The sequence below is a fragment of the Berghia stephanieae genome, chromosome 14, assembly GCF_034508935.2.
Source record: "Berghia stephanieae isolate SIO BIC M18660-M18661 chromosome 14, UCSD_Bste_1.3, whole genome shotgun sequence".
In the NCBI taxonomy this organism is placed as follows: Eukaryota; Metazoa; Mollusca; class Gastropoda; order Nudibranchia; family Aeolidiidae; genus Berghia; species Berghia stephanieae.
This window is the reverse complement of record NC_088373.1, coordinates 28,795,813-28,812,958: the sequence shown is the minus strand read 5'-3', so window position 1 is coordinate 28,812,958 and position 17,146 is coordinate 28,795,813. Positions and strand designations below refer to the sequence as shown.

General features: G+C 35.6%; 1 protein-coding gene across 3 annotated transcripts in view; it reads right to left on the bottom strand.

Moving 5' to 3' along the window:
- Nucleotides 1–17,146, bottom strand: part of LOC144959448 (uncharacterized) — a 115,067-nt gene that overhangs the window by 58,582 nt on the left and 39,339 nt on the right. For 2 of the 3 annotated variants that reach the window (XR_013642626.1, XM_078892039.1), the window contains 5 exons: nt 16,427–16,489; nt 15,961–16,029; nt 15,051–15,098; nt 7,844–7,891; nt 3,537–3,560 (listed from right to left, as the gene is read on the bottom strand). The exons of the other annotated variant lie outside the window; for it this stretch is intronic. Coding sequence is in view for 1 of the 2 variants with exons in the window: in XM_078892039.1 (XP_078748165.1) it covers nt 3,537–3,560; nt 7,844–7,891; nt 15,051–15,098; nt 15,961–16,029; nt 16,427–16,489 (252 nt within the window). In the remaining variant the exon portion in view is untranslated. The remainder of the gene's footprint in view (nt 1–3,536; nt 3,561–7,843; nt 7,892–15,050; nt 15,099–15,960; nt 16,030–16,426; nt 16,490–17,146) is intronic. 3 annotated transcript variants of the gene reach the window in all.

Genomic DNA, 17,146 nt, shown 5'->3' with positions numbered 1-17,146 from the left:
GCACTAACCTTTAAATAAACATGACGTCAAAATACAAGTTGTAGTGTCAGGCTACAGTTTTATCATAATATATCTGTCCCCGCGGTTTTTTTTTTTGCCATTTCAAACGCCAAAAATTTGCCAAAATTTGCCATAAAAAAATGGTAAAGTTTGCCATCAAAATAGCAAAATTTGCCGCTAGTTTTACCAAAATCAAACAATTAAAACAACATGTACGGTAAAAAAAAAAATTGACACAAATCGGGCATTTTGTAGAATATTGATGTCACAACATGTCAATATGAATTTATTTACATTTTGAATGGTTTGAAATGATATAATAATAATAATAATAATAATAATAATAATAATAATAATAATAATAATAATAATAATAATAATAATAATAATAATAATAATAATAATAATAATAATAATAATAATAGCTATAGTAAGTTAGTAAGTAAGTAAAAAAAAAGAAGGAAGTAATCAAAATATTTTATTAACTATTTAGCTTCTTAAAATTTGGGAAATCAAAGTGAACAATCGCATAAAAAAATCAAAATTTGAAAAACTAATTATTAAGGAGAGGAAAAAAATAACTATTCACAAGGAAAGAGAAACAAAATCCATTTTCCAATGACGGCACATTAAATTTGTATTCTCTACTTACTATCCAATTTTGAGCATTATTATTATTGCTTTAAATTTCAATATAGGCCTAATGGGTTTTTGAATGAAAAAAACTGGAAAAAATCATGAAAAATCATAATCATATCATGAAAACTAGGTGCAACTTGTGGCTAAAAATGAATTTGCATTCCATGAAAAATATTCTAATAGAACACATTTTGTTCACATAAATGATAAATGTGATAAATTTCTTAGGAAAAAAAAAAAAAACTTTGAAAAGTAAAATTTTTGAATGCAATAAAATAAAAATAGGAATTGGGATTATGGGATGAAGGACGCGAGAGCTCTTCAGTAAAAAGATTTTAAAAAGGCGAAAAACAAAGCTTGGGATCTCCAATAGCCTAGGCTAGGCCATAGAGGTGGGAGACATGTTTGTCCGTTATTTAGTGCAAATTCTGGATGCTAGCATTGAAAGTCGACATCTTTTCACAATTTTTCATAGCTTTTGGTTTGTTTTTTTTAAACAAAAAATCGTCAATTTAGCCTAAAAACGGCGAAAATTGTGGCTTTTTGCGGCCAAATAAAAATTTGCGGCTTTTTGCGGTCAAGGGTGAAATTTGCGGCCGCGAAAAATGCGGGGACATATATTCTATGATTGAATTCATGGCATCATCTCTTCAAGCATGTATATACTAATGGTTTTTAAGCTTGCCATTATAGGATTCAATAGTCTGATGTCACGTCCGCCCAGCAACGAGCAGCTTGGTTCTAAACAAAGAAAATCGGCACTTTTTATTCTTCATGCGGGCAAGAACTTTTTCACATGTCATGTGATCAGAATGTATGAAAGTCAAAACGATCAGATTTATAATGTTGTTTTCCCCTGGATACACTTTATGCTCGTCGGAGAAGTATTTCATAAGAGCGTCCGCCATTGTTCCGATAGTTTAGAACCAGTTACCAAGTTACTATGCGTCATTACGAGGGACGTGACGTTAGGACTGTTGAAGCCTATTTGAAGCAATGAGTTTGGGAAAACAAAGGCATGAATTATAAATGTTTCGAAATTTAAAAAAAATATATATATTAAATATTTTTTTTTAAACTATGAAAAAGTCAGAGTAGGTGAGTGGATAGGTAAATGAGGAGAGACAGAGGGGGGAAGCAAATAACTGGAAGAAGAGTTTGTGAAAGAGAGAAAAAAAAAGGGGGGGGGGGGGGGAGAGGAGAGGCGGAGGGAGGGGGTCAGAAATAGAGAAGGGGGGGGGGGGGGGGGGGTGAACAGAGAGAAAGAGTGGTGCTAGAAAGGGGTGAATGTACTTGGTCGGGGGCAAGAGCGTCACCTTCGTACAGTCAGAGCCTGCCCTGCCCCTGTACACGCCAATATGTAAAAAAAAAATAAACTAAAAATTAAAAAAAAATTATATATATATATAAAATACATCAAGATTCACGACGACGACGACAAAACGAAAGTAAACAAAGAGCTGTTTTCAATGGGAAGATCCCTGGGATTATTTGTTTGTGACCTTCAGCACTGATAACAACTCGCTGTTCACTTTCTTTTGGTGATCATCACACCGTGTATTTTGAGGTGTTTTCTCTCAGCGAAATTCCAGGCTATAACAACACGAAGGCTACGATAACAGTAAGCAAGATCACTACTAGCCACAGTTCACTGGTATTCACGGACGTATCTTGATTGACAAACAATTTATCTATTGAGAACTCCAAAGAGCATTGTGGTTTAACGTTATAACACAATCAGGTACCAGGAAACAAAATAAAACAAGTATAAACACCAGAAGAATGTTCATTAAGTATTAAAAACTTCTTGCAAAAATTAGTAAAGTCAATTAATCTAAAAGTCAATTAATTTTTTTTTTAAATAAAAGATATAAAAACATTTAATGATTAAAAGATCAGAAATCACAAAGAATCGTCAAATTGTGAATCAGAATTGAACATCTAAAATAAAAGGAGGGGGGGGGAAGAGAGAGAGAGAGAGAGAGAGAGAGAGAGAGAGAGAGAGAGAGAGAGAGAGAGAGAGAGAGAGAGAGAGAGAGAGAGAGAGAGAGAGATAAATTTTCTGTCCAACACTGACATTACTTTTTCTGTTCAATTTCATTTTCACCCGAAGACATTTACTAAATTAGGATAACATCCAGCTACCCAATGTTTGACTGATCTTAAACCAAAGAAATGAGACGTCAGATGTGGCGGTCTAATGCATTATACTGAAACAAGCAAAGGAGACAGGCACTCGATCCAAATTTTAAACATGTTGTTTTAATTATTAAAATTAATATTTCATTTACCGTTTTTTTAAAGTATCGATTTTTAAAATAAAATTTGTCACATTCTCTCTCGTGTGCAAAAATAAATAAATAAATAAATAAAAACATTACTTATGCGTCTGTTAGAATTATTCAGAAACATTTAAAAATAAGAAGAAAAAAAGAAATCGAATTTTAAAAAGAAAAAGAGATAGACAGTCGTCTGTGTGGACAACGTTGGTTTCTGTCGCCATCAGACATTTTTCTGATGGATTATCTTTATTCCTTGGAGAAATCTCTAGCGATTGCATATTCAGATTCCATGCAAAAAAAAGGAGTAACTTTATGAAGTCAAAATCTCTGTTTAAAAAAATTGTTTTAAGCGTTTTGTCAGTGTAAGATTTTGTGTTTTGCCTGGAGGTTAAAAACAGAAAAGGTTTTAATACAAACACGATCTGATTGGATTGAAGAGAAATCAAATATAAAATAAATCTCAAAATCTTCTTTTAAAGTGTTATAGAAACCGTGCACTTTAATGTTATAACGATAATGAATTTTAATCGATTAATTTTAAAACGGAAAATATTATTGATATCATAATTTGGTGGGAAGCGCAAGGAGAGATGGCAAGGGAGGCCTTGGTTTTACCCTGTTGTTGTCCAGTTCCATTCACTTAAAGTAGAGGGGGAGAGATAGCATAAGTATTATGAGTAAGGCAAGCCCATTCATTGTGTATTCGTTAGACTTATCATTTAACATAAAAATTAAAAGGATGGGGGGGGGGGGGAATAAATTTCAAAAAGAAAGATAACAATTATTATGGTGATATCTAACAGATACAATATAGGATAAAAATGGGAGAAATGAGATGCAAGCGTGTGCATGTCTGTGTAATTACCAAACCAAATTGATTTCCAATAAATAAATAAATAAATAAATAATAGACACAAAATATATGCCCAGTGAGAAGAGAAAAATCTATTTATGTGTATTTACAATATCACAGTAAACATTGCGTTAAAACAAAGCAAAACAAAAGTCGTGTAAATGGCAAAGTATCAGTCAATTCAAGGCATTATAGTTTACCTAATTCACTTTTCTTATATAATGTAATCTTAAACACATAAATTTAGCAAAAGCAAAGACAAAACAAGCTACATCCACCCCCCCCCCCCACCCCCACCCCAAAAAAGAAATAAATAAAATAAAAGTAATTAAAAAAATAAACAAAGCCAAGGACAAGATAACTGTTAAAGCTTGTGTAATTTGACTTGCATTTGTCACTTTTATTCTGGTCTTTTAGGGTTCGTGGATGTGTCTCAATATTTTCTTTTCTTTTTATTTAAAAATAAGGCACGTAAGCGATTGAGCAGGGAGGGAAGGGAAACATATAACTCACTCAACCCTAACAACGACTATATCCGTAGTTTCCTAGGGTTACTTTTATCCCATGCCTATTTATTACATTATTCTGATACAAATTTTAGGCCTAGTATCAAAGCTAATGTTAATTGTTTGTGCATGTTAAATGGTAATTGAATAAAACTATCTATGTACATGTTCATTTTTAATACATTTTTTTTTTCAATTTTGAAAAGTGGCAAAAATCTCTAGGATTGAGTGAGTGAACGTAATTCTTTTTACAGCAGTGTATTTTACAATTCCATAGGGATATGAGTTTAATCAATCCGCGGTGATATACGTTGTACCTCCCTTAATTGTTATGTTAACTCATACAACACAGTAGTCAGTTATTTTACAGTGGCTACAAGTAGGACAATTAACAGCCCTCTACACTCTTTATGTTAACTCCAAACCCATTAGTTAGCTAATATAAAGGTAAGTAAAGAAAATACAACGAAAACAAATTAAAAGCTAGAAAAGAATGAATTTAAAAAAAGAATGAAATAAATAAAGAGAGAGAGGGGGGGGGGGAGTAACGATAAAACATCACACATACCGTATAAGACAATCAATAATATGATATTTCGTTATTTCATAAACAGTTGGAAGACTCAGGATTATTCATAAGTAAAATAAAATCAACTATGCATGAACTTTTTAAAAAAGCTCGAGAAGTAAAGGCAGATAATAAAATCAAACAGACAACAAACACCAAGCATAAAGAAAATATCTTAGTTTTTGCAATTTCTCACAGCAAGAAACAAGATTTCCAAAACTCTTAACAACAACTACAACAAATAACAAAAACGGTGACGACGCCGACAACAACGACAATGAGAACGACAACAGAAAAACAAAAAAACAAAAACAATAACAATAATAAATAAATGAATAAGTATATATAATAAATGAACAAATGAATGAATGAATGAATGAATGAATGAATGAATGAATGAATAAATGAATGAATGAATGAATGAATGAATGAATGAATGAATGAATGAATGAATGAATGAATGAATGAATGAATTAATGAATGAAATAAAAGCGTGATTCAAATTAGAGTAGAAAGGAAAAAAGTTGGCAGCAGCCGGAGTCAATTCCAAGCCAGGTTTACACAACTGGAATCGGTTCCGAACCAGCCCCCCACAACTGGAATCGATTCCAACCCAGACGTCCGCAGTTGGCATTGATAACGACCCAGCCCTCCATAGTAGGATTCGATTCCGACCCAGCCCTCGAGCGAGTTGCCAAGTCAGATCCCGACTTGACCATGGGTCGTCTAACCAGTCAAGTAATCATCTTGCCACATTCGGTGTTGACAAGTCGGGTCTGGTTGGTTGCTGGAATTTTATCCAATATCCCCACTGGATATAGAAAACATGGTCAGTTGTGGCCTCCCTTCCGTAGTATTCGTCGCTGTACTGACTCCGCAGCATTAGTGCAATGCTATGTCAGGTCAGAAATACTCTTCAACAGTCGTAACGTCACTTCCTTCCTAATGACGCATGTTAACTTAGTAACACTGGCTCTAAACTATCGGAACAATGGCGGACGCCGGTATGAAATATTTCTCTGGCGAGCACAAAGGGTATCCAGAGGAAAGAAAAACACATAAATTTGATCATGTTTTGACTTTTACACATTCTGATCACAAGGCATTTGAAAAGTTCTAGCCAGCATGAAAAATATAAAGTAATGATTTTCTTTGTTTAGAACCAAGATGGCTGCCGTTGCCGGGCGCGTGACATCAGACTATTGAATCGTATTGTGGGGGATTTTTGTGTGTGTGTGGGGGGGGGGGGGGGGGGTTGATTTTGTTTTTCTTTGTTTGGTTGTTTGTCTTTTTTTTGTTTTTGTTTTTGTTTTTGTTTTTTGTTGTTTTTTTTTTTGGGGGGGGGGGGGGGGTGTTGTTTTGTTTGTTTGTTTTTGTAGGGTTTTTTTTGTTGTTTATTTTTTCTTTTGGTCTTTGTTTTGTTTTTTGGGGTTTTTTTTTGGTTTTGTTTTTTTTTCTTTTGTGGGGGGGGGGGGGGGGGTAATTTTTCTTTTTAAAACAGATTCACCAAACAGTCTGGCCCAGGAGAAATCAGCTCCAAATTAAACGCGGTAGTTCGATAATTGATATGGCATACTTGAACACCATATAATTGATGGGAGTGTTTCTATACTTAAATATAAAAAAGAAAAGAAAGAAAAGAAAAGAAATAAAAGCGAGAAGGGGAGAGGACTTCTTATTTTTGATATTATTTTTTAAAATCACTAATAATTAGATTTGTTTTCTGGCAATTTGCAGTGTCAAAACAGCACCCCTCTACTCTACCCTCTCCCTTTTCAATGACAGTTTCCCAAGGCAAGATGGAGACTTGTGGAGCAAGGTGGCACAGGGTTGATCTTCGATTCGAGCCATAGCTTGTCAGCATTAATCACAATAAAGTTGGAAGCAATGAGACACTATATCTATAATGTTATAGCCAGGCCTTTTACAATTAGACAAGTAACAAAAAAAAAGCGAACAGTGCCAAGAATCCAGAGGGTTGACAGTTTCGGCTTGTCGGCAAATATTGAAAGTGGCTATCGAAAAATCACATGATTAAGTTGACTAAATACCATGCACACACGCAGAGAGAGAGAGAGAGAGAGAGAGAGAGAGAGAGAGGGAGAGAGAGAGAGAGAGAGAAAGAGAGAGAGAGAAAGAGAGAGAGAGAAAAAGAGAGAGAGAGAGAGGTATATGAAGAGAAGTGGGAGTTCAGCTTGACCCGTGGTCATATTAACAACTTTCATAAAAAGAAGCGTCTTTACGACATAATCTATTACGAAAACCCAACCATCATGTGATCGATGATTTGGTTGAACGAAAACCTATATATATATATATATATATATTATATATATATATATATATATATATATATATATATATATATATATATATATATATATATATATATATATATATATATATATATATATATATATATCCCATTCGACTTCATTTTCCAGAAGCGAGCCAAAGTCGTGAAGACTTAATCGGTTACAGTCTGAAATTTCACTTTCAACTGTATCAACTTTTTTTCAAAAACAGATCAACAAATGCGAACCGACTCAGGGGAATTCTCCGAAAGGGGAGGCCCAATTACTGTTACAGTTCTCTTGGTTCAAACCGTTTAGTTCTGTAGTTATAATGGACAGATATAAAACTAGAAAAATTATGATTGTAAAAAAAAAAGAAAATAAAAAAAGTTACATAGGTACCACCGCCGTTAAAGGGTTAATAAAATGTAGACACAAAACACGACGGCTGGAGAGAGAGAGAGAGAGAGAGAGAGAGAGAGAGAGAGAGAGAGAGAGAGAGAGAGAGAGAGAGAGAGAGAGAGAGAGAGAGAGAGAGAGGGGGAATAGCAAACGTCAAAGACTAGGAAAAAATCATATTAAAGCTAGGTTTTTTTTCAAAAGCAAATGAAGCACTATATAAAAAGTCAATTCAATATGTACGAATAATAATAATAATAATAAAATCCTCATATTTTCCCCCACAGTTTCTAACTACTCACTAGACTTTGTTGTCGACTCCGTGGTGGAAGGTGTTGTTGTTGTTTGCACTGGGTTTAGATTGAAAAAAGAAAAAGAAAATAAAATAAAAGGTAACACTCAGAGGTTGTCTTTCACATCATATTACCGGGGTGATAATACAAATCTCCCGTTTTATCCAGCGGGCGAGGTATTTACCAGAATTGATGTGAAGTTGAGAGAACCACAAACCATCTGCGACAAGCCGACATCAGGGAAGTAGGGCCAGACTTGTCATCAAATAAACATTGTGGGACTGTATTTATCCTTTTTTTTTCCGTTTTCATAATATTTACCCCATGGAGCGTATCTTTTTCATTTCTATTTTTTAAAATCATATTTTCAAACAAGAAACCTTGTATAGAAATGATCTATTGCGCGGCAAGTTGAACTAGAGTCAAAACTGGGACAAGACGCTTTAGAATAGTTGAGTCCTTGGAAAAGGCTCTTTACTCATATACTCTCCCTGTACTCGGGTGTAAAATGAGTACCTGGTTGATAGAAGCGTCATGTCTCGTTCTACTCGTTACGTGTTGCTGTTGGTCAGAGACCCTTTGTAAAGCGTACTGAGCACGTTCAGTGGATATTGCGTTATATAAACGCTCAAATGATTGTATTTATATTACATGATTCTTTCAATCTTGCATATCATACAGGAATTTTGAACTATATCTCAACGGCAGCAGTTCCTAACAGCAACACTTAACATTTAGGACGGGACATGACGCCTGATAGGCGATATTACATTTGTTCCGGGCAGAGACAACGCTGTTAACGACCTGGTACTAATATACACTTGAGTATTGTGAGAGAATGTGACGAGAGAGCATTTTCTAAGGACTCAACTATGCGCCGAGCGAGGCTCGAACCCAGGACCTTCTGATCCGAAAGCAAGTGTCATAACACAAGGCCACATAGCCCCAACGGAGGTGTTGCATTGGGAGCAGAGCGTGAAGGAAAAATGGCATCCGTAGCATCCGGCGTTAACCAAAAAAAAACAAAAAACAAAGAAACAAAAACAAAAACAAAAAAAACCCGAATAGTTCAAGAAATGTTTTTTTCCTCACGCATCCGGTTTTTACTTGCGATATCTAGATTTCGACGCGTATTGATATCATGGACACAATGATAATTTTTAACTCACTCAACCCTAACACCGACTATTTCCGTAGTTTACCCGCGTTACTTTTTCCCCATGCCTATTTATTATTACATTTTTCTGAGACAATTATAGACGTAGTATCAAAGCTAATGTTTTGGTTTTTACATGTTAATGGTAGTTGAATAAAACTATCTATGTACATGCTCATTATTAATACATTTTTTTTTCCAATTTTGAAAAGTAGCAAAAATCTCTGGGATTGAGTGAGTTAAGGACACATCCTTTACTTCCAGAACCAACCATTATTATAACAACAACAAAAAAAACCATTACATTTTTAATGAGAAATGGTATAGGTAAGGTCCCTGGAAGGGTATAATGATAATATGCTTGAACTCCTGAGTTGGAAATTTCAAAACTCGTGCCCAATGTCCGCTCCCAAGGTCGCGCCACGGCCTGGGAACTCGTTCGATACTTCAAACGCAGGAGTTGGAAAATTTGACACCCTTCAAAAGAAAAACACACACACAAAAAAAAAGAAAAACAAACAAAAAATCGTAATATTTCTGGGAAACGTTGATACTTGGTTCAAACTTTTCAACATTTTGAGAAGAGAAATTCTAGCTAATAAATGGTGCCAACCTATCTAGAGAAATTTTTTAAAGTCTTTTTTTTCTTTCTTTTGTCGAAGCTTTATGCAAAATGACCTTTTAGAACAGCCTTATAATGTAAAATGATAGAATATCGTACAAAATATATCATAAATTTATGAAAGTTGGAAATGGTTCTATTTATAGCACACTCAATAGGTAGTGTAAACATTCAAGAAATAGAAAAGATATGAGGGAGAAAAGGTCAAAAGTACGGAATATCACTATACGAAAGATTCTAATGACATACAAGAGATATTGATTCTGACAAACAACATCGTTAGGGGGGATGTAAGACATTCGACCATTATCCACTGCAACAAGCTTATTTCATTCATAACAACAAAGTCAAAGCAAAACTCAAAACAGAAGACATGTTTCTCACTTGAAATCTGCACATTTGAGAATCACCATCACAACAATAACAAGAGAGAAAATTATTTTTTTTTAATGATGAAAAATAGAAAAATAAAACAATAAAAATAAATAATGATTTTTTTTTTTTTTTTGGTAGTAAAAAGAAATGGTGTTTATGATTTATCGAATCAAACGGAAATTCGGTCATGAATACATTGGCATATGGAACGAGACATGAATATATTGGCATATGGAACGAGATTTGTTTCCACGATAACAGGTATTCACTTTTTTCTTCCCATATTAAACAAGTCGCTTTTGTTTTGTTTTGTGGTGTTTGTTTTAGGTTTTGTTTGTTTGTTTTTTGTTGTATTTTCATTTTTTTTTTCTTTTTTTTTTTTTTTTTGGGGGGGGGGGGGGGGGGGGTGACCGAAGTCATATCGCTGTTGAATAGTTTGTCAATAACGCGTCATCATCGAGAGCTTCAGTTAAATTCACAACACCAAACATTGGGGCAGGACTTCATTCGTTTGACGCAACAGATTGGCGAAGATGAGCATAATATATAACAAAATGGAAAGAGCAGTAACTTTTTTTTTTAAACCGCGTGTGCCGGAAATACCAGCATAGAAATGACACACACACACACACAATCACAGAATGAGAGAGAGAGAGAGAGAAAGAGAGAGAGAGAGAGAGAGAGAGAGAGGGTGGAGGGGGGATTTGAAAAAAAAATGCAAATTGTCTTCAGGACATGAGTGGCGATGCAATTCCCTCATCAATGTGTCAAAATATTGTGATAAATACTCACTAACGGTGAGACTGACCTATTCGTCCGGATGACACACACAAAGGTAGCTGTGTAATTTGATTCAATAGTTTGATGTCACGTCGCCCAGCAACGGCGGCCATCGTAGTTCTTAACAAAGAAATTTGGTACTTTTTATTCCTCATGCTGACTAGAACTTTTCATCTGTCTTGTGATCAGAATGTATAAAAATCAAAACATGATCAGATTTATAATGTTTTTCTCCTCTGGATACGCTTTTATGCTCGTCGGAAAAATAGTTCATAAGGGCGTCCTCCATTGTTCCGATAGTTTAGAGCCAGTTGCTAAGTTACTATGCGTCATTACGAGGTAAGTGACGTCATGACTGTTGAAGCGTATTGGGATGATCTATAGATAGTATGCGCTTGGTGAAGAAGCTCAAAACATTGCCATCCGGAAGTATAACGGACCAACACACAAAACTGTGTAACCTTTAACATTTATAGTCTGGTTAATACAGTTTAGTGAGAATTACTCATAAACGCGGATGGCAAAAAACAATAACATAGACCTGAGTGACGTCAACTTCGAACTATCTATATTACCTTTCCATGTGCTCGACGTCATTGGTGACATTTCAAAATGTGCTCAAAGTGACCCACATAGTGAAAAGTGTTCACAGCTTTTGAAATACGATTGGTCATTTTGTTTAGCTTGACACACTGGTATGTTTACAACTTTCATAAACAAAGCAGCGTGTTTACATTTGTTAAGAAGTATCCAATCGTTGGGCAGCAGCAAATCATGTGATAGATGACTTGGCTGGACGAAAACATGAATATAGATAGTATGCGCTTGGCTAAGAAGCTCATAACATTGCCATCCGGAAGTATAACGGACCAACACACAAAACCATGTGTATCCATGAACGTTTATAGTCGGGTTAATACAGTTCAGTGAGCATTACTCATAGACGCGGATGGCAAAAAACAATAACAAAGACCCGAGTGACGTCATCTTCGAACTATCTATAGATCGCTCCCATTAAGGAATGTTTGCCAGTTGACAAGAAATAAAAAGGCAAGGAGACGGAACGGGTTAACTGACAGGCAGGAAATATTCTTAGTGATTAATGCTTAGTAAAGCTCGAACCATCAATAGGCTTCAACAGTCATGACGTCATTTCCCTCGTAATGACGCGTAGTAACTTAGTAACTGCTTCTAAACTATCTGAGCAATGGCGGACGCCCTTATGAAATATTTCCCCGGCGAGCATAAAAATGTATCCAGAGGAGAGAAACATTATAAATATGATCATGTTTTGACTTTTATACATTCTGATCACATGACAAATGAAAGGTTCAAGCCAGCATGCAGAATTATTAAAAGTACCCATTTTCTTTGTTTAGAACCACGCTGCTCGCCGTGACATCAGACTACTGAATCCAATTCTTAGAGAAGTATCGGGTCAGGTTTCAAGTTAACGGACGCTCAAATTATATACCAGATTTTATTGCCAAAAAATGACAATGAAAACTAGGTAATGTAAATTGTGCTGTTCGAAGCTCGAAGAAATAAATAACAATGTGAAATTGAATGTATGCTTCAATTTAATATAGGAATCATATAAAATGGACGTTTCGGGTTTCCCCTTTATCAACAAAACAGGCTGAATGAACTACTACAGGCGAATGAGATAATGTGGTAGTGGGTTGTTAGCCATCAATTAAATAATAAGTAATTTTGTATTGTCTTTCGAGATTTCTTTTATTTTCTTAACTAGATAGATGGACAAAAATGATAAAAATAAAAACAAAACATCCATTAGTGCGCAAAATCATACACAGTTGTATTATATTATATCATTATTATATAAAAGAAAATATTATATAATAATAACCCTCTTCGTTAGTATCGTGGAAATGGCATCATTATTTCAAATGGAAAATTAAAACCATAAAAAAAAACCACACACACACACACACACACACACAAATATACAGACTTTCATAATCACACAGTTGGTATGGTTGGAAATATAACAAAGCTTAAACCGCATTCAATCGCTCCCACATGGATTACAAAAGCTTTAACAATTATAAAATGTAGAACACTTTTCAAAATTCATCATGCATTGATAAAAACGTAAATGAATGTAAAACTAGATATATGCACAATGAGGAGAGAGAAAAACGCAGGATACAGGTCGAGAAAATGACAGAATTAATTGGTGATTCCACAAATCAGCCCCATTCGTTAATGCCAATCCTAAACCGGGTTCGATTCAGAGTTCCACAAGAATTCAACTTCGCTGGCTGGGATTGAGGTTGGGGGGGGGGGGGGAGGGAGGGGGGGGGGGGGGGGGGGAGAGAGAGAGAGAGAGAGGAGAGGAGAGAGAGAGAGAGAGAGGAGAGGGAGAGAGGAGAGAGAGAGAGAGATAGAGAGAGAGAGGATAGCGGGGAGAGAGAGAGAGAGAGGAGAGAGAGAAGAGGAGAGGAGGAGGAGGAGAGAGAAGAGAGAGAGAGGAGAGAGAGAGAGAGAGAGATAGGACGAGAGAGAGAGAGTAGAGAGAGAGAAGAGAGAGAGATAGCAGAGAGAGAGAGGAGAAGAGGGAGAGGAGAGAGGAGAGAGAGAGGAGAGAGAGAGAAGCGAGAGAGAGAGAGAGAGAGAAGAGAGGAGATAGGAGAGAGTGAGAGAAAAAGATTAGTTAAGTAGAAGAAAGAGGAGAAAGAGAGAGATAGTAGAGATGAGAAGGTGGTACAACGAGATTAGATAGTGTTAAGCAGGCTTTGTCATGAACACAGATTGTTGTATCAGTTCAAAGAATGACTTAGACTGAAGATTTCTGACGTTTTGGTTTTCTGTGTGTCTTAAGTATTTATTCATTTTGAGTTTGGTTATTTTTATTTATTTTTTTGTTTAGTTTTTTTTTCAATATTGTTTTTCATTTTTGATTGCTTGCTTTTTTTTTTGGGTGGGGGCGGGGGGGGGGGGGGGGGGTCTTTTGCTTTATTGTCTTGAAAGATCGCATGGCATCCATCTTGAAATTTGGGCATTTTTCACAGCCTCCATTGTAACCTACTTACATTTCAAAGTCTTTCATTTCCTTTCTTTTCTTTTTCTTTCTCTTTGTAAAGATTTTGTCTATCCGTTTCTATTTTTCTAACTTTTTTTTTTCATCACTTGGGCATGACTATCGGGCCAGAACTAACGTTTCAAAGACAAAATCTGCTGTATTATGAAAAGAAAAAGAAAAAAACTCACACATTATTTACATTTTGGTCAGAAGAATTGTCCTTCAAATATCAAAGGAAGTCTAAGGTTTGAGAGATTATGACAAGATGAGGGTCAATTTAATTGATTGGCAGTTGAATGACGAATTTTCGAGCCAAAATCGCACATTGCTTTTTGGGTTTTGTTTTTTGTGTGTGTGTGTGTGTGTGTTATTTTTTTAGTTTGTTTGTTTGCTAGTTTCAAAATATGGCCAAAAAAAATTGTGAGAGAGGGAAATCGAGGGGGTGGGGGTGTGTGTGGGGGGGGGGGGGGGGGGTGAAGAAGGATCCTATATTAAAGACAAGTTTTAATTTTAAATGTTAAATTCAGTACGATGGATGAATGGGAAACTCTTTCAAGAATTCTATCTCCTTGCCCAGATTTAACGTTGGAGTCGATACCGCCAGGTCTTCCGTAAGAACCAAACCAATTTATCATCATCCCATTTTAAGAATTTTTACCAATACAGGAAAAACACCGATGAGACTCGGGCTCGTTTGTTGGTTTGTTTTGGAATTTTTTGTTTTGTTTTGGGTTGTTTTTTGTTTTTGGTTCTTTTTCGGAGTGTTTGGGGGGGGGGGGGGTTGTTGTTGTTGTGTTGTTGTTTTGTTTTTGTTTTTTGTTGTTGTTTTTTTTTTGGGGGGGGTTGTTAATTTGTTTTTTCGTAGGGAGTTTTCTTTTCTTTGAGGGAAGGGGGTGGGGGGGGGGGGGAGGAGGGGCGTTGTGGAACCGGGGGGGGGGGGGGGGGGTCAATGGTTGTCAAACCAGGGGAATTTCAGGATAACGTATGATTTCTAAGACGTCAAAGGGTTAATACACTGTACACAGTACACGGCATAGGCGGGTGGAGGGGAACATCAAACGTCAGAGAGTGGGGATAGGCAAGTAATAATTACATTAAAGGGATTCAAATCCCAACAAGCATATGAAGCACTAAAAACGCTATTATAATAATAATAATGATAATAATAATAAACAGATAAAATGCATAGCATCCGAATTCGTCCCACAGTTTCATGAGAAAAAAAAAAAAAACTCACTGGACTCTGTTGAATTTTCCGTGACGTTTGGTGAAGCGGTTGTTTGGTCTGTTTTGAGATTCACAAAGCGAAATTGTAAGACCACAGTCATTGTAAGTGCCTACCACTACCACCCATCCCTATTAGCTGGCCTTCAATTTTGTGAACATCTATTATCACAATGTTTTTGACGCAATGCCGTGTGAAATTACATTGGGATTAGATCTAAATCATTTTTACCACCACAATAATAATAATAATAATAATAATAATAATAATAATAATAATAATAATAATAATAATAATAATAATAATAATAATAATAATAATAATAATAATAATAATAACAATAATAATAATAATAATAATAATAATAATAATAATAAATAATAATAATAATAATAATAATAATAATAATAATAATAATGATAGAAAACGTTGTTCAGAATCTGGAGATCCCAGAACGATGTTCAGAATTTGGAGGGCCCACTTTGCTGGGATGGTTGGCATGTATCGAGTTAGCTAAAGGTAAGTTCAAAGACAAGAGATATGTGGTTGGCGTGGCACTAATAATATCTTAAAGTAAAGGGAGGAAATCTTAACGAAATGAATAAATGTTGTTATTATTGTTTTATTCAAAGAAGTGATCAGATCTAAAAACGGTAAAGCTACAAATCACAGGAGATTAACATATGACACCTGCTTTCAAGTTAGAATTCAGTCTATTCTTCATTCGCCAACCAGAACTCGTGAATTATTCGATATCACCGCTACATTTCCGTCATTCAACGACTTTATCAATGTGAAATGCACGTGTATTTATCACTGTTAGACTACCACACACACACACACATACACACACACACACACACACATACACACAAACATATACACATATTATTTCGTCCCACTGATTCAAACTACTACTCACTAGTCTCTGAGATTCCCACGACTGTTGAATTCTCCGTGACGTTTGGTTTGGTTGTTGTCGGTTGTGATGCTAAATTGGAAAAGCGACAAAGTTCATCTAATAGTCATAGAGCTGTGGCAAACGACTCATCTGAGCCAAAATATTACATATTTCTTTTAGTCATAATCATAATATTGCGCATTTTAACGTCATTTTCATCATTCCAGTTCCAGTCAAGAAGGTTACCATTACTCAAAACGTCAAAATCTTACAGGCTATTATTAGGGGTATACGTTACATTTAACAGCTTAATTCTAAACCGCAATCCAGATTAAAGTAAAGATTTTTGCCAGCCATAACTGGTTAATATCTAATAAATTCGGTCATTGCAGGGAATGAAATTTCAACCTTAGAATGAAAAAAAAAAAGAAAAAAAAAGCTATTTTAAAAATAGAACTAATCGGCCCCACTGTTTCGAACTACTCACTAGTCTCTGAGACCCCCAAGACTGTTGAATTCTCCGTGACGTGTGGAGTGGTTGTTGTTGGTCCTGGTTTTAAAAGGGTAAAGCAATATATAGTTAGACTAACTTATAATGTGTGTATGTGTGTGTGTGTGTGTGTGTGACAGTGTGTGTGTGTAACATCATATTGTTATATTATGTGAAAACTTAATATCATTTGTTATTTACTACAATTCAGATCATTGGCGCTGTCGGCCAGAACTGGTAAAATACGAGTGTAGCCAATTTGCGGACCTTAATTCGACAAGAGAAAACGATATAGACATTCCTTTTACGGACCTTTTGTTCAACAACAAAGATGAGAGGAGTATTTCTAATAAGTTGTGGTCCTATTTTTAAATATCGCTAAAAAAAAAAAAGACCAGATCAACTAATTCACGATCCTATTGCCCTGTGTAGTAAGGGTTGGAAAACTTGATAACTACGGGAAGGCTGGATGGGAAAAGAGCACCTAGCGAACCTAGCGACACAATAATACTATGATGGCCGGTGTGACACAGGAAGGAACAACGACACGGTGCACAGTTAACTTGCAAAATTATGAGTGGAGTGAAGTGGAAAGCCCTGAAATCGCAATGCAGTGAAGCACGGCTCATCATGATGATAACGACGACGACGACGACGATGATGATGATGAGATCAAGATAATATGTAGTGTGTACACTTTGATCTATTCAAAAATAG